The sequence below is a fragment of the Netta rufina genome, assembly GCF_964035555.1.
Source record: "Netta rufina genome assembly, chromosome: 2".
Classification (NCBI taxonomy): domain Eukaryota; kingdom Metazoa; phylum Chordata; class Aves; order Anseriformes; family Anatidae; genus Netta; species Netta rufina.
The window spans coordinates 19,057,376-19,078,904 of NC_140124.1; the positions used below are offsets into that span (position 1 = coordinate 19,057,376).

The 21,529-nt window shown below is 37.1% G+C and overlaps 1 protein-coding gene across 1 annotated transcript in view; it reads right to left on the reverse strand.

Annotated features, from left to right (window-relative positions):
* Window positions 1-15,016, reverse strand: part of ARMC3 (armadillo repeat containing 3) — a gene marked incomplete at both ends in the record, with an annotated part of 52,267 nt that extends 37,251 nt beyond the window's left edge. The window contains 5 exons of the mRNA XM_084307035.1: window positions 417-592; window positions 925-993; window positions 2,757-2,882; window positions 5,590-5,707; window positions 14,969-15,016. Of these exons, the coding sequence (XP_084163161.1) occupies window positions 417-592; window positions 925-993; window positions 2,757-2,882; window positions 5,590-5,707; window positions 14,969-15,016 (537 nt within the window). The remainder of the gene's footprint in view (window positions 1-416; window positions 593-924; window positions 994-2,756; window positions 2,883-5,589; window positions 5,708-14,968) is intronic.
* Window positions 15,017-21,529: the final 6,513 nt, after the last annotated feature.

Here is a 21,529-nt window from a genome sequence, read left to right on the forward strand (position 1 = left end):
TTAACTGAAAACACATTTGAATCCAGTTCTGTTCTCACGCTGCTGTACGGCACAGATAACTGCATTCAGTTTAATAGAAGTACAGTGAAATCAGCTGTATTCACAGTTAATCACAGAATCATGGAATGGTTTGGGTTGGAAGTGATCTTAAAGATCATCCAGGTCCAACTCCTCTGCCGTGGATGGTGATACTTCCCATTAGACCAGGTTACTCAAAGCCCCATCCAACCTGGCCTTGAACACTTCCAGGGATGGGGCATCCACAACTTCTCTGAGCAACCTGTTCCAGGTGTGACATTTAATGTTTTAAAATACATTGATAAGTCCTGAAGAGTAAAGGAACCAAATATTTTAAAATTATTAACCCCACTGAAAATGTTTCTCTCTCTGTAATTTAAAACAACAGTAAACTTCACCTGTACCAGGAGATAGATACATTCAACTGAATTCTTCTTAACATCGGGATCAGGACTATCTAGTAGTCTGATAAGTGGTTCTAATCCACCTTGCTCAAATATTTGTACTTTAGTAGTATAGTCAACAGCCATTTGTGCCAGACACAGAGTAGCAAATTCATGAATAACCACATCTTCTATAGGAGAAAAAAAAAAGAAAGAAATATTTTGATCAAGTTTATTCAGCACAATATATGCTCACTAATCTGGTGGTTTAAAACATTTTTGAAAGTAAATAAACATTAGCTGTTAATCATACCTTATTTCTTCATAAACATGTTGCTCCATCTGTACAGCATAAAACATTACTCAGTGAAAAAATGAGCTATGCTTATAAAAGTGATTACCTATTTAATATATATTATGAAAAATCATAAGTTACATGGAGGATTTTATTAAATTGTCTGATCAAATGACAATAGAAAAATATTTTTGAGAGTATTTTTGCACAAGGAATATTGTAAGCTACCTTCTGGCACCAGGTGGGATAAAAGTGCATTTGTGACATCCAGTTCCCTCAGTAACTTCTTGACGTCATCTACAATGAAATAAATGCACCCATGAAATCTTTCATTTGGCAAGCTGGATGGAGTAAAGAAACAGATTCTGCTCCAAGGGGAATGTACTTAAGGTTACTCCCTGAGTGTCAAAAAGAATTGACTGGAAACACATAGCTGAAGTTATACCAAGATCATAATGGGCCCAGAAAACGTACAGGAGATTTTCAAGTACAAGACAACATTCTTTGCCATTTCATAGATAGAAATTTTCTCTACATTTCATTGAAACTTCATTCAAAATACTTGTCTCTAGTAGGTTCTTACTGCATGTTGCATGGTTTTAGTTGTCAAGGAAGTCATACTCCAACAGTTTAAAACTATTTGTACGTAAAATAAACAAACTAAAAACAATCCTTCCTTTATTTAATTTTCAAGCCTTCACTTTCTAATTTTCTGATAACAGAGCCCACTTTGCAAATTGAAAACATTAATTACACAGGTCTTATTGAAATCACAGCAAAGACTCCCAGAAGCATTTTTCTTGTTAATGGCAAAGTAGCAAAACTACAACCACTAAGCAGAACGAACAAGAAACATTTGGGACAGACTTCACGTGATCCTACAGAGCTGTGTTGTTACTATCAACACATTGCAGTGCTGAAATGCAAGAGAAATGGTACATGACGAATGTACTTATAAGGAAATATAGATATGTGTGTGTGCATATAAATGGAAGATCTTCAGCCATGCAAATCCATGTTTGTGTAGGAAGCCACGGTCTGAAGAGAATAACTGCATGCTAGCATGGAGTTGAAAGTAAGGTAAAGAGCATAAGATCTAATGCAACATGAAAAGCAGGTAGCAGTTGGTGAAATGATATAAATAGCGGTTAGGATATCATCATGAAAGACAACTGGGCAAATCATCTTCCAAAATAAGACCTGATTCATTATATTGATTGGGTATAGGTTTACAAAGCGATGCTAAAATAACTGCCACTGAAACTCAACCTTATGTCACTTATGTTTTCATCTTCTTTAGGTATGCTTACACTCTGCTTACTGAGGCTTGATCATCTGGCACTCAGCCACCCAGCATGGATGTAATACATACCTTAGAAAAAGGTACAAGAAAATCTGCATATACTCATCATGGTTAACTCATCTAACAATGGTAACGGCTCCACAAGATATGCTGGCTTGCCATGACTGCAATGTCTCTGAGAGATAGGTTGAATATCACTAGCTCAGATACAAGTAACAAATACCTACACAGCAGCACTGACCTGCCAAAGAAGCTGTGTAAATGTGCATGTCAATGCTTCAAAGTTCAGGGCTTTTTTTTTTGCCATTGACACTTGAGTTAGCTGCTATAAATTTAACACTTTTTCTCCATTATCACTACAGTTATACCAGTGCCCCTAGTAACAACTGATATATAACCATGCATTTTTTTATGTACATGATATATACTACTTTATCCTTCTCTTCCAGTTTTTGTAAAAGAGGAGAGTGTGTCATTTCAACACTGGTTGGGCATCTTACATAGTCTGAGTTTCTCTGATAGAGAATTCCAGTACTAAACTCTTTCAATTTATTCCTATCAAAACAAAACTAATGACTGGAGGAAAATTCACTTCTCTTGTATTTTTTTTTCCAAAATCAGTGGAGTTCTCTCTAGCAAAACTAGGTCCTTTGTTTTGAGTTGCTAATATTAGAAAAAAAAAATCACATGAGCGACCTATTGCTTTGATGCCCACAACCATACACATTGAAAAATGTTAAAAAATTGAGACTCTTACGATTAGAAGCCATGATACCAAATACCATCATGGCATTTCTGCGTACAATTGGATCTTCATGTGAGATGAGTTTATACAGACGTTCCACTGCTCCAAGACCAAGAAGTGTCACTTTGTTTTCATCACCTAAAGAGTAATTAGGTTAAAAGTAAGAAATGTAACAAGCTCACAGTTCTAATATAACAGAGTAAAATAGCTACCATCTTTCACTGGACCACAGAAACATAGGAAAAAAAAAAAGATTGGACAGGACCATGGGCGCTCCTATTCAAGATAGAGCAGGAAAAAACCTTGCTCTTACCATCATGGGACACGTTCTGCTCTCCTTGCTCAGGCAGCGTGGGGCTGTGCTCTTGCCCCTGAGGTCCTGATCCCTCACCTGGTCTGCTGTCACCCTGACTGCTGGTTCCCATCCCTTGCGGAGCAGCCAGTCCCTGCTGCTACCTGGGAACACGGCCTAGCTGTAAGAGTTGTGGTGACACCCACTGTTAACTGAGCTTACAGATAATCCAGAACAATTGCCCTGAAAGTAAGGCATTTCACTGGCATGGTAACTGGATGGATAAAGTATTACTACACAACAGATCACCACAGGAAAGGATGGTCCCATATGCCTCTGCAGAGAAGTAAGGAAGAACCTGTCAGTCCTGTGCCAAGTGGTGGGGAAGGATACAGGCTGGTTTGTCATCATCATCAAGGGTCATTAATTCCTTTAACCTGTTTTTGGATATGTCTTGGATATGTCTTTGAATATGTCCTTAAAATGTTTTTGGATAAGGCTACTGGTTACAATAGGGTTCATCTCAACCTGGATATCTTTATGAAAGTAATATAAAGTGTATATGTAAAGTAATATATATAATTACAATGTATATGTACATGTAAGTAATATATGATAAAATATTTACTTTAAGAAACATTAAAAAAAGTATTCAGAAGCCAGAAGTTCCAGTGCTAAAGTTGACTATTCAAATTAAATTATGACTTCTTAATGTGCACAGTGGCTAGTCTTTAACAACATCATTGCACAGTAACATTTCCTTCGGATTTGTATATCAGTTCTATGATTAATTTATATTTTTAAAGCAAAGGATGCCTCTGTCTGTTGGACAGCCAACTCATTTATTAGAGACTACCACAGTAGTACAAAGGATAGCTTCCTACTTGGTTAAGTGTAGGTGACTGATATTGCTATGAACCTCATTTTATTTTCCTGTTTTCTTGCATCCTAAATTTACTTTCCTAAAGCAACTACCAGGATTTGGATCATTAAATCTAACCTGAGATTTTTACCAACAGACGTGTTTTGTATGATTACAGCCTTCTGTTCCCTGCTCAAAACAAACAACAACAAACCCTACTCCTATTTTCGGTTCCCACATCATTTTTATAATTAATTTTACAATGAACTGTGGGAGAAGCTGCCTATCCTTCCTGGCTACAAGACAGCAGTGTGAGAAGAAACTGGAGAACTGTGCTCATTCTCAAGCCAAAACACAATTAAAGCACAAGAACTAACTTTTATTGAGGGATGGAACTTAAATTACTAACATCATTTAAGAAATAAATTAATTTCAATGTGAAAACAACCCTTCTCTTTTGCCACAGTGCAAAATTACGGCCTAGAGAGTCTACAAAGAGTACAATAATTTATACATGAACAATTGAAATGACTGTTCATTTAGAAGACACAGAAAAATTAAATTTCCATCCTCTTGCAGCACACCATATGTTACTGTGGACAGCAGGGAAGAAGGCAGCAAGAGTTTATGGTATGCAGTTCATAGCTGCTTCGCAACATTTCAAATTCTCTCTTTACATACTAAAAATTTGGTTGCATGTCCTCAGCCAAGTTTGCCACTGTAAGCTGAATGTAGACATCTTCCAAAATCTAGGGATTCCTAACCAACTGTCAGAGCCTTCAGATTTTCTCTCGTAGCTTCAGCTGTGTTGATAATTGCCATCAGCACAATAATCAGCATATAAAAACATATTTTTTTAAGAACACAGATTAAATGGAAATTAATATACAAAGAAGATTAAATATACCAAGAATTCTATCAATGTATACCAATTTGGGTGGCTGGCAAGGTATGAGAAGGCAACTTTGGAAACGATGAATGAGTAGGAAACTCAGCAAACTATGTGCTATATCCCTTTGAGCCTTTCTTAAAAGTTGTCTACAGGGCATCTGGAACATGATGCTTATATATTATAATTATATATTATAGTTATATATAATGCAAGGACCTTTGGAACATGTGGAATCTTGGAGGCTTGTTAGATTCCCAATGCATACAGAAATAAGCTTGATAAAGGAGGCTGAGATCTTTAGTAAATTTTCTGTCCCAGTACTGTCATGTGGATATATGCAAAAGTAACAGAAGCAGGCTAAAAAGTAATTTTCATTCACAGTACACAGCTCACTGAGATACACAGACATGAAACAACTATTTCTCCATATTCAAATATTTAGCTGTTTAGTTTAGTACAGAAGTTTCAAACTGAACATAAGAAGGAGAATCATTTTCCCAGAAGCAGGTCTGTTGCTCCTAACAAAACAGGTACAGGTTATATCTAAACCAAACTCTATTGAAAAGATAATATAATTTTCTACAATAAAATGCTAAAAATCTAAATGTAAATCAAAGAACTTTTTTATAACTTCAAATACAGGAGTGACAGATATTTCAGGAAAAAAAAAAAACAACACAAAATCTTGACAGATATCTTTGAAATGAAATGAAGACTTTATTGCTAGGAAAATAAAAAATTCTGAACTACTATCAAAACACAAACAAGGCAAAGGAAAGCTTGTTGCAAAAGGACTAACCTTTTGATGCAAATTTATATATAGCATCACATGCTTTGGCCAAAACTTCCTCTTCAGGAGAACTAAGCATTAGCACGACTGTTGCTGCGGTTTTGCTTTCAATCAATAGAGGATCAAACTAGGGAAAAAAAAAGGAAGAATAGCTTGTTTATATTGAGCCTTACTGTGTGCTGCAGTAGACTCCATACTTCATTTAAAATACAAACCAAACCAACCAACCAACCAAACAAACGAACAAACTTAAATTTGAGATCTACACTGAATTAGAAATATTAACATTGTTACTTACTTGAAGAAATTCAATTTTTAATAACAATTTGAGATGTTGAAAAATAGGAAAGAATAGGAAATCATCATGATTTCATCTACTATGAAGATTTTGGAAAAAACATGACCGTTCACTATACATCCAGGAAGTTTTGAAGGCAACAGACTATTTAACTCTGTTACACATGAAAGAGCATCCTGCAGCTTTGGAATCAATGGCACCACCATAAATGACCCCTTCCTTTGCCTTCAGCAACACAGTTCACCACGATCCTGTATACTAGCTGAAGTATTTCTATGATAATCCATGCTCAGTCAGCTAGAAACGATGCAGCATTCACTTCCATTTCTGACCTCATACAGAAAGAAAATTTCCAACAAATCTGTCTGCTTTCACCCTCCTGATAGACTTTGGGAATAACATCTCTTGAGGAAATGAACTCTTCTGAAAAAGCTTTTCGTTCTTTAGCACAACTCAAGAATTTCCAAGAAAAATACCCATTAAAAAGTTTTAAGTTAATTTGGATTTAAAATACAGATTTATATATGCATAAACTCTCATCTGTCCCAATGCTGTAGACATATGGAATACCTGTTTTGCATACAGAAGCTACTAGATACTGGAGTCATGCAGAATCTCTCAATATCAATATACCTATCTTTAAAATAGAGCACATCAATCATTTAGGATAGCAATATACTATTACAATATATATTTATGTTGTGTATATCTTAAAATGTCTATAATTTGTTTTACTTCATTTTAAAACACTTTAATAGCTACATCAGAGGCACACGTTGCTGAATATCAAGGGCATGTATATATATATATATATACATATATATATCACTTGTCAATCAAGGAAATTTTTTGGAGCAAATATTCAACGAAGTTATGAGTGTGCTAGAAGGAAAATGTAAAATGAAGTGGTTTTTTTTCGGCTCACCCAGACGTGTTCCAGAATTAGGCAAAATATGATATGGACTTCTAAATCCTTATTTTTGGTAGGTTCTTAAATCTAAATAATTTCATCCTCTTCTACAAGGCACATCACACAAATTAAGTCTGCAAGATCAAGATCCAGGTTTCCCTAACAGTTCAGAGGTTGCCTGGCTAATGTGTTTAACTGCTCTCCCGACCTTCAAGCAGGTCCGAAAACCTGAAGACCTGTCCAACTTCATGCTTGTTGAGACAAGTTGGAGGCAAGGGACAAGCTGTGGAACAAAGCTCCTTTTCTATAATCAGCTTATTGCACCAGAAGTCATTGTACTCAGTAATGACTTGGCAACAAGATTTAAACCAAACAGAGGCACAATGGTCCAAGTTACATCTTAATGATGGGCCTAAAACAAAGGAATTCATTTTGGGAATCTTCTTTTTACATTGTAAGGAGGCAAAAAGTTCAGCATATTCCAACAGCTTTCTTTATTGATTCACTCTAGCCATATGAGAGACATACAGGAGAACTAAGAGACGCGTGGAACTCCCTTTATCCGCCCTCACACATCTCTACTTCTGCACATGTGTGTTCCTTGCAGAGAGAGAACAGAACACGATCCTTCAAGTAAGCACTAGGATGTAAGCAGAGACAAAACTTTTTTTCTGGGAAAAAAGGTGTTTGAGTCCATTCTAGCCTATTATTGAACCCGCTCCTTTGAAACAATGACAGATAGAAGAGATGTTATTCAAAACATATATTTATACTTCAGCTTGTAAAAAGGTCATGATGCTTCAGGTAAGAAGTTCAGATTCTTACATACTGTAAATTTAAATGATTACCATTAGTATTACATGAATACTAAACAGATGTGGCAGAATCATTAACCAAACCCAGATGTACACACGCTACCTTCCAAATCTTTTGCAAATTGAGGACTTTTAGTATATAGCACACAGCAAGACGGAGAAAAGAAAAAAAAAAAAAAAGACTTTGGCAGGGAGAAAAGGAAGCCATTTATGACTGTTCATTATGGGCTGCAGCCAGCAAGCCTCCCTTCGTGAGCAGGTAGCTCTGCTCTCCCATACAAAGGGGGGAAAATTGCGTACACACATCTAGATTAAATTTTGCATTTTGATTTTTCATTAGTAGAGAGCATTAGGACGATGTCTAAATTCTTACTGCTTTAGCAGTATGGGTACACTCCACCTGTAAATTGCAGCTGACATGGATATAGTTAATCCTGTGGAACAGAACTTCCTTCTGACACAAGAAAACAGCTAAAAGAGACCAAACAGATGATAACCTTTTGATGCTGAAGTTGTATTTGTTCAGCTTGGCTGATTACTCCTCTATGACCAACAAAGATATGTTGTCAATAATCCTTATGTAGGTGTGGAATATAAGCTTGTTAGGGCACTTTTTTATTCTACTGAAAGGTTTTTCACAACTACAATTTTCCATTTCCCTGCAGCTGCTCCACAGGGGTACACCTCTGGTACAGCACCTCATGGGTTGAAGCAATGACCTGGACATCCTCAAAAGACCTTGCAGTAGATCAGAACCCTTTCCACACCTTGTATGCCCTCCTTCCACACATCCCTGAAAGTGTTCTTCATCCCTACTGGCTGTAGGGCTCCATCAATAATACATTCTGCTATAAAGTAAAAATATAAATAATAAAAGAATAAATCACAATCTACATTTTCTCCACAGCAATTCAAAATGGACTCCTAATAGCTGTCCCAAGCAACTGCAGACATTTTAATTACATTAGGCTTTGAATGAAAGGTGATATACAGAGAGGCAGAATCAAACCCAACCCTCTAGAAACTTCATTGGCATCTGTAGGGCTGAGTCTGGACAAATACGTGGCAATGGGATGAAACAGTAATTTTTAGTAAAGGACGTTAGTGCTTCAGAGAAACATAAATCAAACACAAAGATTGATCTCACATAAAGGTTAATAAGAAATGAAATACAAAATAAGAGTTTTAAATCTCTGTTATTTATTTACATTGATCTAATAACAAAATTGCTGTTATGTTGCTCCATTTTCTTTGCCTCTCATGTTCGCAGGTAATTGTATAAACTACAATTCACTGATAATTCCTAGACTTAAATCACAAGTTAGCTTATGAGCCGAGTGAAATTGGTCTAATCTCTACCCATTTGTACACATACTTGATTTGCTACTACTCTGTGAAATATGCAACAAGAGCCTCAGAATCACTTTTGGCTGAAAACACAGTAAGAACAATCACCAATATTTATATGCATTTAAGAAGTCAGCAGTCTGAGTAGGCCAGTGATTTGCTGGAAGTAACATTCTCAGTCAAAAACATCATAGAAATAGATGTGACCTTTCCTTATCATAATGGCAGCATAGCTAGAGTTCCCTTTTTTGCTATCACAACTTGCTCCTAAATCTTCATACATCATTGCAGACTCTTCCTTGAATGGCACATACAGGACAGCCTAAATGCTAGAACAATATGCCTGAAGTGACAAATGACATTGAATTAAATAAACACAGGCATTTGGATTATAAGCAACAACATTCCCGGCACTTGATTTGTGCTGAGAAAAAAGCAAATGAAAAGGGAGAAAAAAAATGCTGTAATTCAAAACCTGTAGCTCTGATCATAGTGTTTGTGTGCATTCCACTTTGAAGCCATTAGAAATTGCAGAGTATTTTTTTTGCCTTCCATCAACTTCACTCAGTTAAAATGCTAAATTGAAGGCAATATATACATTTACAGTCAGACCAAAGGTCCATCTAGCCCAGCATCCTGTCTCTGAGACAGGCTTATAACACATGGGCAGACTATTAAACTTTACTTACATTCTCCCTCAGATTCCAGCACTCTGCAATGTAGAGAGAGCTGGCGAGCTAGTGGTTTTATCTATCTGTGTCCAAAAAGTCAAAGAAAAATTTTCCACCAGTTTATCTGGCAAATAGTTTTGAAGCCATTTATATTCAGGCCACCCTTACTACTCTGAGACACAAGTATCAGAGTTTAAGTCTTAGACAAATAGTCGTGCCTTTTCTTTGTTTTAAAAATATCACCTGACAATTTTATTTGTCCTCCGCAATTCATTCACTGTGGAGGAACAATGAAATAAATAACACCCCTCTCTGTATGTTCACATTTTTGTAAGCATCTATGATATTCATCTTTAGAGTCATTTCCTTTTGGGAATGAAGAAACCTACTCTCTCTTTGATCTTTCCTGATATAGAAGTCACTCTGATTATTCTTGTTGTCTTTTTTAGTATTTTTCGAGCTCATCTGTACCCTTCTTGATATGGAAACATCAGAACTGTTAATGGCATTCAACATACACAGGTATCACGCATTTGTTAGTCATATGGTGTTTTGCCTTTTATTTTTTGTAATTTGAAATGTTGTATTTATTCATTTTTTTACCTACTTAGTACTGGCTGCCATTTTCATGAAAGAATCCATGTGCATTCTGAGAGGCTGGATGGCACAGACTGCAGAACAAAACTCGATGACAGTCCACTGGCAACTTCTTTCATTAAGAAACCAGAATGGTGATTTGTTTTCTAACCTTTGCTTTCTATTTTGTTAACCAGATGTTGTAGCCAGGGAAGGACTTTCTTTTCATCTGTCAGTGTTTATGTGAATAAAAAATCTAAGTAACTGTATCAACCAGACCACCACGATCCACTTGCTCACTGACTTCTCCCTCTACAGAACTCAAATGGATTTCTGAGACAAAGCTTTCCTCTACACAAGCAATATGGGTTCCCATTACTATCATATTTATCCAGGCAACTTTTTTTTGGCGGGGGGGAAGGGGGGGCAATCTTTCCTACTAACTAACCCCGTGTAGTAGACAAACTTTCTGCCCTGTAATTACTAATGTATTTCTTTTTGAAAATTATTTTTTCTGCTCTCCATTCCTCTAGTGTACAAAGGGTACACATTAAATACCATAAGAAAGAGTACCTCCATTTCATATTCTAGTCGTTTTACAGTTAAAATAATTCATTCACATTAATTTCAGGTGATTTGCTGCATAGGTGGCTTTTTTTTTTTGGACAAATAATTACTTCTCCTTTATGGCTTTAATCACCCAGTAGTCGCCCTCTAAGAAGTTTCTTGCTTCTAGTGATTTTGGAACAGCTTTACTGCTAGTTTTTGTACCTTTGCTGGATCTCTCCCAAAATATTTTGGTACATCATGTCATTGTGCTTTTGCTTTTCATTTGTGAGTGTAAGTTTTTTCTGTTTTGCTTTCCCATTTAGATGCAAATCCCACCTTTTGAAGGATGTATCTATCTCCTATTATTCTATTGTTTAATCACTCTATTGTTTTCTTTTTTAAAGATCCTTTAAAAGCCCTTTTTGAACAAAATGACTAAAGGTCTTCTTTATCCTTACAGCTTTCACAGACTCTTTAGAAGAATTACCAGTATCTTTCATAATCCTCAATCCCTTATCTTTTGCCTAGAAAAAAATGGAGTTAACATATACCTGCTCATGCTATCTATTTCACTTCTGTCCAAGTATAATCTCCAATACTAACAATATAAAACCGACATATTCCATTGAATCATTGAATAGTTGAAAACTACAGGCACTTCTGGAGATCATCTAGCTCAAAGCAGGGTCACCTAGAGCTGGCACAGTCTGATTCTGAACATCTCCAAGGATGAAGACTCCATTCACAACCTCGCTGGGCAACCCGTGTTCCATCATTTGTCAGTAGCAGATTTTTTTTTTTCCCACATGGAACCTTGTTTGTGTTTCCATTTGTACCTCTTGTCTCTCATATGTTCACTGGGCACGAGTGAGAAGTCTGGCTCTGACTTCTTTACTCTCTCCCATCAGGTGTTTGTACACATTGACAAGATCCCTCCAAGCTTTCTCTCAAGAGTGAATGGACTCTTCAGCTCTAAGCCTCTCCTCACATGACAAATGTTCCAAGCCTTTGGGTATCTTTATGGCCCTTTGCCAGGCTCATTCCACTAAGCCCATGTCTCTATTCTTCTGGAGAATCTAGAATTGGACGTGGCACTCCAGACTCAACAAAGTTGAGTGAAAGACCTCAAACTGCTGTGGCAACACTGTTTAATGTGCCCCAGGATGTTGTTGGCCTTTGCCACAAGTGGACATTGCTAGTGAATATTGAATTTCTGTACACTCAGACCACCAGGTCATTTTTTGCAAAGCTGCTTTCTGGCTGGTCATCACCCAATCTGTATTGGCTATTACTCACCCAGGTGCAGGACTTTGCACTTTTTTTAATGAACTGACTGAAATTCGTATTTTCTCCATTTCCCTAGTCTGTCAAAGTCCCTCTGAATGGCAGCACAACCATTCAGTGTCTCAGCCACTCCTTGCAATTTCGTATCGTCTGTGAACTTGCTGAGGATGCACTCTGTCTCATCAGTCAGGTCACTAATGAAGAGGTTAACCCCTGGGCACAATAGTAGTCACTGGCCTCCAGCTGGGCTTCGTGCTGCTGATCATAACCCTTTGAGTTCAGCAGCTCGGCTTGTTTTCAATTCACCTCGCTATTTATCTTATCCATACTTCATCAGTTTGTCTATCAGGACATAATGAAAGACAGTGTTGAAAGCCTTACTAAAGTCAAATTAATATTTAGGTCTCTTACTGATTGCTCAAAAGAATGTGTTTCTGTGGAGTCTGAATTTCAGGAGTTGACAGTGCCACTTCTGTTCCTCCGAACTTTGACTTGTAACATGACTGTTGTGAGTGAAGCCATCTTCAAAAATACACAGGGACTTACAGCTTTCTTTCATGGATAATGACTCAGTACTTTCTCCAGTGGTAACCTTAAGCTTCTAATGCCTGTGCCCTAACTGAGAATCAAATAGTAATACTGTCCAGACCAAACTTACGGAAGGTATCATATGAAAAGTTCCTATTGACCTATGTCAAAGCTAGCATATTTTCTCTGCCTGACATACAGTCTTAAGGTAATCCATACAGAGAAAGAGACTTAAATGATTTTTATTTTTTTTCTGGAGAAGACCAGCCCCCAGAATATATAATAGTTAAAAAATAAAAAAATAATGGAAATTGGTGAAAAGAGGGTCCTCAGGAATACTCTCTGAAGCATATAAGCAGTGGTTGGTCTAGGATATGTGTTTTCCACCTGTTCCTAGAAAACTATAAAAAAACAGCGGTCATCTGCACTATCATATATTCTCAGAGAATCCCACATGCACAAAAGCCCTCTTATATGAATCTGTCCACATTATCTCAAGGCTTCTTTTCTTGGACTTGACATTTTCATAAGCAGCTTATCAATCAGAAGATAAAAGCTAATATATCAGGTATTTTGTCTGCATCTCATTTCCTGCCATCTGAAATACCCAGGTGAAATGTAAAGGTTTGAAAATTGATTTTACATGATCAGTGTTAACAATATTCTCACAGCTAGAAGATTTTCTTGGTTGATAGTAAGAACTAATCAAGGATCTATTTTCATATTTAATAGTGTTTTGCTATGCAACATTCCGTTATTTTCTCCTGATAGGGCTGCTAGAAGAGATATGCTAGCCTGAAGTACAATAAGGGTAAGTGTCTAAGCCAAAACCCGCAGATGCCATCTGGAGTTCACTCTTTCCAATGTTTTCCGTTTTAATTATTTTATTAACCTCTTTCATCAGTTTATTTTTTTTTTCAAATGTTGATTATCTTGTCTAACATTATTCACAGTTTATTGTAGTAGGTAGAAGGCTATACTGTACTTTTCTCCAGAAACTCAAATGGTGGCTTCTGAATCCAGAAACTGTGATGCTGTTTATATTGATTTTCTAGATATTTACTAAAATAGTCTCATTACTTTGGAGGGGGTTAGCTTATCTGTATGCCATAATCTATTATTATGCCTTTCCATTTTTTTTTCTGTTTTTAGTCAGATTCACATGTATCTTCTTTGTGTCTCCTCCTTGGCTTTTGGGTTATTCCATACAGAAATGTCTTTATCTCAGTTAACTCTCTCATGTTAAAGGTTTATCTCAAGTCTCCCTTTGTAAGGCTTTATTATTGACTGTAGCTTTTCAATTATATTTGTAATATTCACCTTTCCACAGAACAGTTGTACAAGAACTGGCAACTGCTCACCCTCAGTGACATCATGGCGTTGGGTATTTGAGTTCAACCATAATGACTTCTGTCATTGTCTTCCTTAAAATTATTTATGTTTATCTAACACTGAAATCATGATGTAAGTTTTGCTGATCAATTTTTCTATGACCTTTGAAAAAGATCTTGCAGTAGTGTTGCTCATAATGGACAAAAAACCTTTTTTTTTTAAAAAAAAAAAAAAACATAGTAAATTTTGCATTTAATTTTATGCTCTTTCTGGGACTAGCTGAGGTCCCAATTCTTCATTAACTTACTCATTATCTGTTGCAGAATTTGTGTTATATTTTGTTTAGTGTTTCAGTCTTATTTCTTCTACTTCTTTCTGAACAAACCAATAAGACTTTAAACCTGTATTTTGAAACTTTTTTTTTTACATAAAATCACAAAAAGTGTGCATAAACTAGTGTCAGACTTTTAAATAAATAAATAAGTGTAGTTTATGAGTTGAATACTCTTGGCTCAAAAGAATTAATTATTCCATACTTGGCTTCAGCTCTAGTACTTCTCACTGTTGCACTTCCAATGATACCAGAAAAACTGCTGCTAGAGACTGTATATCTTTGCAAAAGATCTAGAACACATAGTACTGTCATTCAAAATATCTGTAAAACTTTTGTATTCAGTAAAAAACTCCACAGATTCATCTAGGCTTTTAACTCTTTCATCCTAGGCAATGTCTCCACAGTTCAAAAGAGGGGCAGATTTCAGGTCTCTGCTCTTTTGTCCTTTGATTTTTACAAATGGAAAGCTAATACAGCTCTTCAAATAAAAAGAAGCCTGGATTGTTTCATACATTACTACTTGCAAAGCCTGCCAAAGACAACAATCTTCACAAAGAACTACACATGCCCAGTCACTCTGGTTTGTATGCTGTCCAAAAAAAGCAGAAACAGAATCATCTTTAAAAGACATTTTTAGAATAATGCGTGTTAAGTTCCATAGTAAGGAACTATGTAAGGATGGTAGAGCTGGGTCTATAATTGTGTAATGTTTATTTTATAGCACGTAGCAGTTTATAAACTTACCACATCCTTGGGTGGAGGCTCTACTTCCTTCTTCACTTTTTTACCCATTCTGAAAATAAAAAACAAAAAATAAAAGCAGACAAACAAACTCCCTTCTATGTCTTAAGAATCAGCTTACCAGTGATTTAGGAAAGCTTTTAGGACAGATGTTTGCATTCATTTAATGCATCTAATCAATTTGAGGAATTCTTTGACATCATAATTTCTATGCACGAAGATATCCATTTTAAACGGTAAGGTTTCTTTTGTCCAAAACAACAAACTTTCTAACACTTGAATGCATTTTGTAAAATATGTCTATCAACTAAACTAAAAAGAGAGATGCAAGATATCACGGGCTCAAGCTGTAATGTGGCACAAACACATATGGCATGCACTGTCATATGTTAATTTTGTGTACATCTACAAATTGTACGTGAACATGAAGGTCCTGCTAGGGAACCTGTTTTTCCATGTTCGTCTATATGTGGTGGCAAACATTCTACACAGCTGCAGAACGTACAAATAAGTTCTACCTTAAAAATGGGGTTCAAATTCAATTCAAATTCTCCACCCATATTTTACGGAAGACAAAAATCAGGTCTGCAGTTATTAAGAAACAGTTTTGCACAGCACAATTTTCACTGATTTTTTAAAAGTTACATTATTTACACCAAGTCCAACTTCTGGCTTCTGCTTTTTTTTGTATTAGCACATGTGCAAGTGAACCTGGAAGACCTTCTCAGCTGCATCTAATAGCAGCTTCTGAAGCATATGGATGTAATAACCCCATGTGGACCTAATTTCATATGGCTTGCAAAACTTCAGCCGAGAGCCTTCCAGTTAAGCTACGGGCAAAAAAGTAAAGAACAACACAACCCACTAGCACTAGCTATGCACACAACATAGCCCAAGTTATGCCAAATTTAGATTCATTTTAACACTCTGTAAAAGCAAAATGTGCACTCAGTACCCCTGAGTAACTCCCTGGTTAGTTCTCAAGGGGAAACCACACCTTCACCCTCAGCCAAGACTACCCTGACAGCTTTCCTGTGGTATATGAGATTATTATCTCCTGCAATACGAGCTGTTGCCTGGCTGATTACAAAACACAGTGCTATAATTTATTGTGTTCACTAAAAACTTGGAGCTTTCCTTGAATCCTCTGACCTTTTTCAGGTATTGTTCCTTTACTAGCCTCCCAAAGAAACTACAACACAGCAGTAGCGATACGAGCTGATAAGCACGTCTGAAAATTCTGAAATTTAGAAATCTGAAATTTAGAACTTCATAGGCTGGTCACGAACTATGGTTTTGAGAGGAAGATCCATATAACCAAAGATTCTTTGGCTCCTATCTGCTTTACCCTTGCACACATATACAGGCACATGTATGAATACACAACACACTACAATTCAGTGTTTCAAAGAGCACAGTTTTGGTTAGGGACCAATTAACATATAACTGTTCACCACTTTCTTTTAATGCTCACAGATTCAAATAATTATGCATAGTCCAACACCGTGAATCACTACAGCTTTTAGTTGTAAATATTTCTTCACGCTTCTATAATTGTATCTAATATCCAAGAACATTGTCAGGCAACTTGAAAGTTTTTCTCCATGTTCAGAAACATTTGGTTCCTTGGTATTAAAAAAGTGGTATCATCTGCAGCAAAAAGCACAGAGAATTGGATAATTACTGTGGATTATGCCCTTCAGGCTGTTTCTTACTGCAGTTTTTATTCTGGATTTCAATGCCTTCTGCCATCAGATGTTGGTGTTAGCTTGGTCCCTATAAAGATCTCTGTATTCTGCCTTGAGTCAGAGAATAACTGCTATGATGCATGTGGAACTCTTTGACTTACTGGAAATTAAAAATGTGCCTTCCGTATTCAATTTTCATTATCTCAGACAATCATTGAGTTCATGTATTGAAAAGCTACTGGCCCATAAGTCCACTTCTTATTCAAAACTCCTCTCTCTCCATAACTGTGTACAGTCTTCTTCTAAGTAGACCTACAGAATGTGTATCTGATTCTCAGCTTGATACTCTAAATATTTTGAATTCAGACAAATTTTTAATGGGATTTATATTTTTCAATGTAATTAAATGCTGGGTCTATGCTATCTGAAAGTCTTACTTTAAAAGCTAAAACTCTATTCACTAGTGACCAAATGTAATTAAATCTTTATAACAAAATAAAGAATATTCTTCTTTAAGTAATATTCTCTACTTCATGTTTTTTAAGTTTCTAGAAGGAGTGTAATTCTTCACATATGTCTTCAGATTAAAGGCTTGATTGCTTAAATCACGTAGAGCTAGAGGTAATAAAGGACTTTAACAAAACAGATGTAGCCAACGCATGGCCAAGCAGCCTATGAAGTTATCATTCTGTGCTACTTCCTGTCCTCCACCTGGAATTCACTGATTTCCTTAGTAGATAAATTAGCCTGTTCTAATCTGCTCCCACCCAGTTCCAGTGGGGTGATATGATCAGATGTTGTCCCCCAACCAGCAGGGCAGTCGTTAGGTCTAACTACATCCTCATTCCTACACAAACTGCAGCCCCCAAAGCTTTTCCTCAGCTGTGGCATTTCCATCTTTCACTCTGAACTCCACAAGGGCCTCCTGGTTTTCTACAGGACCAGAACTACCCCAGCCTGAGCAACCCGTTCAATTCAGTTCATTCAGTATCCAGAAACTCTGTGGAGGTCCAGTAAACTCAATCAAGCATTGGTACTTAAATTAGTCACTCTCCTTTACAGTCAGTGGAGGTCTAGTCAGTACATCCAATAGGCAGCTCAAGCTAAAGTATGTATCTAAAATTCATCAGGTAAATTGCACCTCAAAAAAGGACCATTTTTTCTTCTGACCAAAGCCAGAGTTTAGAGCTGCTAGCTCATACATTGACTAAAATCAGTGAGATAGACATATTACCCTGTTTCTCCACAAGAATCCACATGCCAGGTTATGCCTGGCTGATGCTATCACAGCAGACTGAGCATTAGCAGAACTAGGCACACGACATAACACAGCCTTGTCTTTTTTAAAGGGGCTGAAGGAACAGGCCCATCTCCAGTAACATCTCCATGACTAGGACATTTTGCCTGTAAATGGAAAATGATTTTAAAGAAGGTCACGAATGTGTACTTTTTAGTTCAAAAGCAGAACCCTCTAACCTATTGGCTGTTGTATCATGACCTGGCATCTATGCATCTCCAAATAAAATAAGGAAAATGTATTTAGTTTTTGAGAGATTTCTTGTAGATGCCTGCCCAGTGGAACAGATCCTAAGCACCAGATCTGCAGATAATGATGGCCATGATTCCTGTACTTGTTTTATTGACTTGCTCTATAAACTTCTTTGCACAATGTGAATCATTTCCTACACTGCAAATCTGAGACAGCCACCTCTTTCTACCCACTATACCAAAATAAATAAATAAATCTGGCTTTCGATCTCACTGGTTAGAAGCTGGGAGACGTTAAACATTGCTGCTTTTAACTATAGATGACTAAATGCTTTATTGGATTAGCAGAGTATTAGTTTTATGCTCTATGACAGATGACTTTTTTAAATTAAAAAAAAACAACACACCTATCACCAGATTTTAACACCTTTTTTGTCAATACATTTGTTCACTAGTGAGTGTGCACAGTTCATTATTATTATTTTTTAAATACAAGATAATGGTTAGATAATGAGCATTAATTTAAAAAAGATAATTAACAAAAGATGTATTTTTTCAATATAAATCTGACTTTGAAATATGAGGAAAGTTTTACAGTGGCTGTACTAGTCAAAATAATGAAATTTTGTAAGTACTACCTTTACAGTATGGGGTGTACATTGACATTGTCAGGGTCCTGTTGCATGCACTTGGTGGCCATACTATTTTGGTTTTAATTTATACAACATATTTACAAAGTAACTACCTGTTCAATTTGCATCTTCTGTTTTCTAAGCCCTTAAATAACTGACACAGTAACCTAAGACCCTGCACATACTGAATGTTAGTGAGACGAGATAACGTGCAAGAGTAAGTCAAAGACACAGATGACTGCAGAACTTACCTCGTTGTCACAGACTCAGAAGTCCCTCCTGAGAACAATTATTCCTATGGAAAAGCAGGGCAAAGGAGGATTTAAGAAAGGCTTCTAATACATTACTTATTACAAAATCCCCTTTGGGATCTGACAGTACCATGCTTTCAGGAAGTCTGAAGCTGTGTTATTACAACCTGACCATGATCACAGAATCACAGCGCAGCTAAGCTTGGAAGGGACCTCTGGAGGCCATCTGGTCCAACCCCCTGCTAGCAGAGCCACCTACATCTGGGTGCCCAGGATCACGTCCAGGCAGCTTTTGAAGATCTCCACAAACTCTCTGGGCAGCCTGTGCCAGTGCTCTGTCACTCGCACAGTAAAGAAGTGCTTCCTGACCTTCAGACAGGACCTGTGTTTCAATTTGTGCCCACCGCCCCTTGTCCCGTCACCGGGCAGCACTGAAAAGTTCCTGGGTCTGTCTTGTTTGCACCTTCCCTTCAGTATTTATACATGGGGAATCTTTATTGATAAGATCCCTGCTGAGCCTTCTCTTCTGTAGGATGAAGAGTCCCAGCTCTCTCCATCTTTTCTCATAGTAGACACGCTCCAGTCCCTTCATCATCTTCACGGCCCTACCACACTGGACTCTCTCCAGTATGTCCATGTCTCTCTTGTACTGCCAAGGCCAGAACTGGACACATTACTCCAGGCGTGGTCTCATCAGTGCTGAATCGAGGGGAAGGATCACCTCCCTCCACCTGCTGGCAATACCTTGCATAAAGCAGCCAAGGACAGATTTAGCCTTCTTTGCTGCAACAACACATTGCTAGCACCTGATTGTCAAGTTCCTCCACAAAAACGATGAACATGCAAGATTCTTTAGAACAACCAAGTGATATTTAACCAATGTCAATCTGTCTAGCCATTTTAAGGGAAGTCTTGCTGTTTTTTCTTGTCTCAGACACTCAAAGCTTTTTCTTTGCTAACAGTGGAAACCGCCTATAAACTGGTCCACCTCACTGATTATGTCAATCGATTTCTGTACGGACATGCTAGATCTGCTGCCTTGCAGTGCAATCAAAAGGAAGATGACAAACTTATAATCCCAGCATTAGCAGACAATCTCACTCCTTTCCTGAATCCATGAACCACATACAAATGTCTTTTGTACGGCAGCTTAAACATCTTCATCTTTCTCATCATTCTCTGACAACTTTGTCATTATTCCACGTTGTTATGTAATTATCTTGAAATTTGCATATTTCTTTCTCCCAAATCCTTCTTCTGGTTTTCATCCGTCCTACTCTTTAATTGCAGACCAAGAGATTCCCCTTTCTCCTTAACCAAACTACCCCGTGTTTTCTCCTTCTATGAAGTCTACAAACATTAATACACTGGGGAAACTTGGCTTCGGAGAAGGAAAGAGTTAAAGAGAGATACCAGGCCAAATTTAGTATTTGGTTCCAGAAGATACATGCTGTATGAAAATAGTACATCACATATGAGACCAATTAAGTCAACACCTTCGAATCCGCTAGCTGTTTTATCTGTGCTTACACGTATATTAGGCAAGAAATGACGAGGATTAAGTGAAGAATTAGCTACCGTGCAACAGATGTTAACTAGCCCAACTTCACTAGAATCTGTTCACAGATTCAAGATCGTATCTTTCATTTTGATTCAGCTGAACAAAGTCAATCCCATTCCAGAAAAATAAATAAATAAATACACTCTGGTCATTCTGAGAGTTTTAATGATCTATTTGTTTCTAAATAATACACCAAATTATACGGAGCAAAGGAATCACAAAACAATTAACGAAATACTGAGAGATGCAGAGTGGAGTACTCCATACCTTTAAACACAAAATGAGTTTCCAGTTAGGTATCGGGTTGACCAAATAGCTGAGAGAAAGAAGGGGGGGGGAGAGAAAGGAGGGGAATTTTAGGCGAGCTAAAGAATAATACAATTACTTATTTAAAACCTCAGAACTTTCAGGATGTACTGGTACTGCTTATTTGCATTTCGGTATCACGTTAACATTCAGCTGTTACTTTCAAAATTCCAAAGTACAGATGCTTAGATTTTGAAGTTATCCAAGTTATTTGATTCCTTAACACAATGCTGTAAAAATATGCAAAATTCGCAATAAAATTTTGATACAGTAGTTCCTGATACCAGTGCCTTTTTTCATGCTGCCCAAGGACCACGATTCACTGTTTTCTGAAGCTGAACTTCTTGGCACACCAAGAGGTGCACTAACTAAGGAGTATCTCACTCCTTAGCTTAAGGAGTAATGTATGAAAGACGGTGTATGAACGAACGTTCATAAAACGAAGTAACAGGAATTAACAAATGTGACGGCATTCTTTACAACTCACAGAGCAACTGAGAGGCCTCAGCTCAAAAAACCCTCCTTCACTGAGTAAGAACAGTCTTCCATGGCAGACTGGTATCCTGCCTCCGGTGATAAGAGCCAAATGCTTCTGATAAATTCATGAAACCAATCCCAAAAGTCAGTTTTCCTCCATC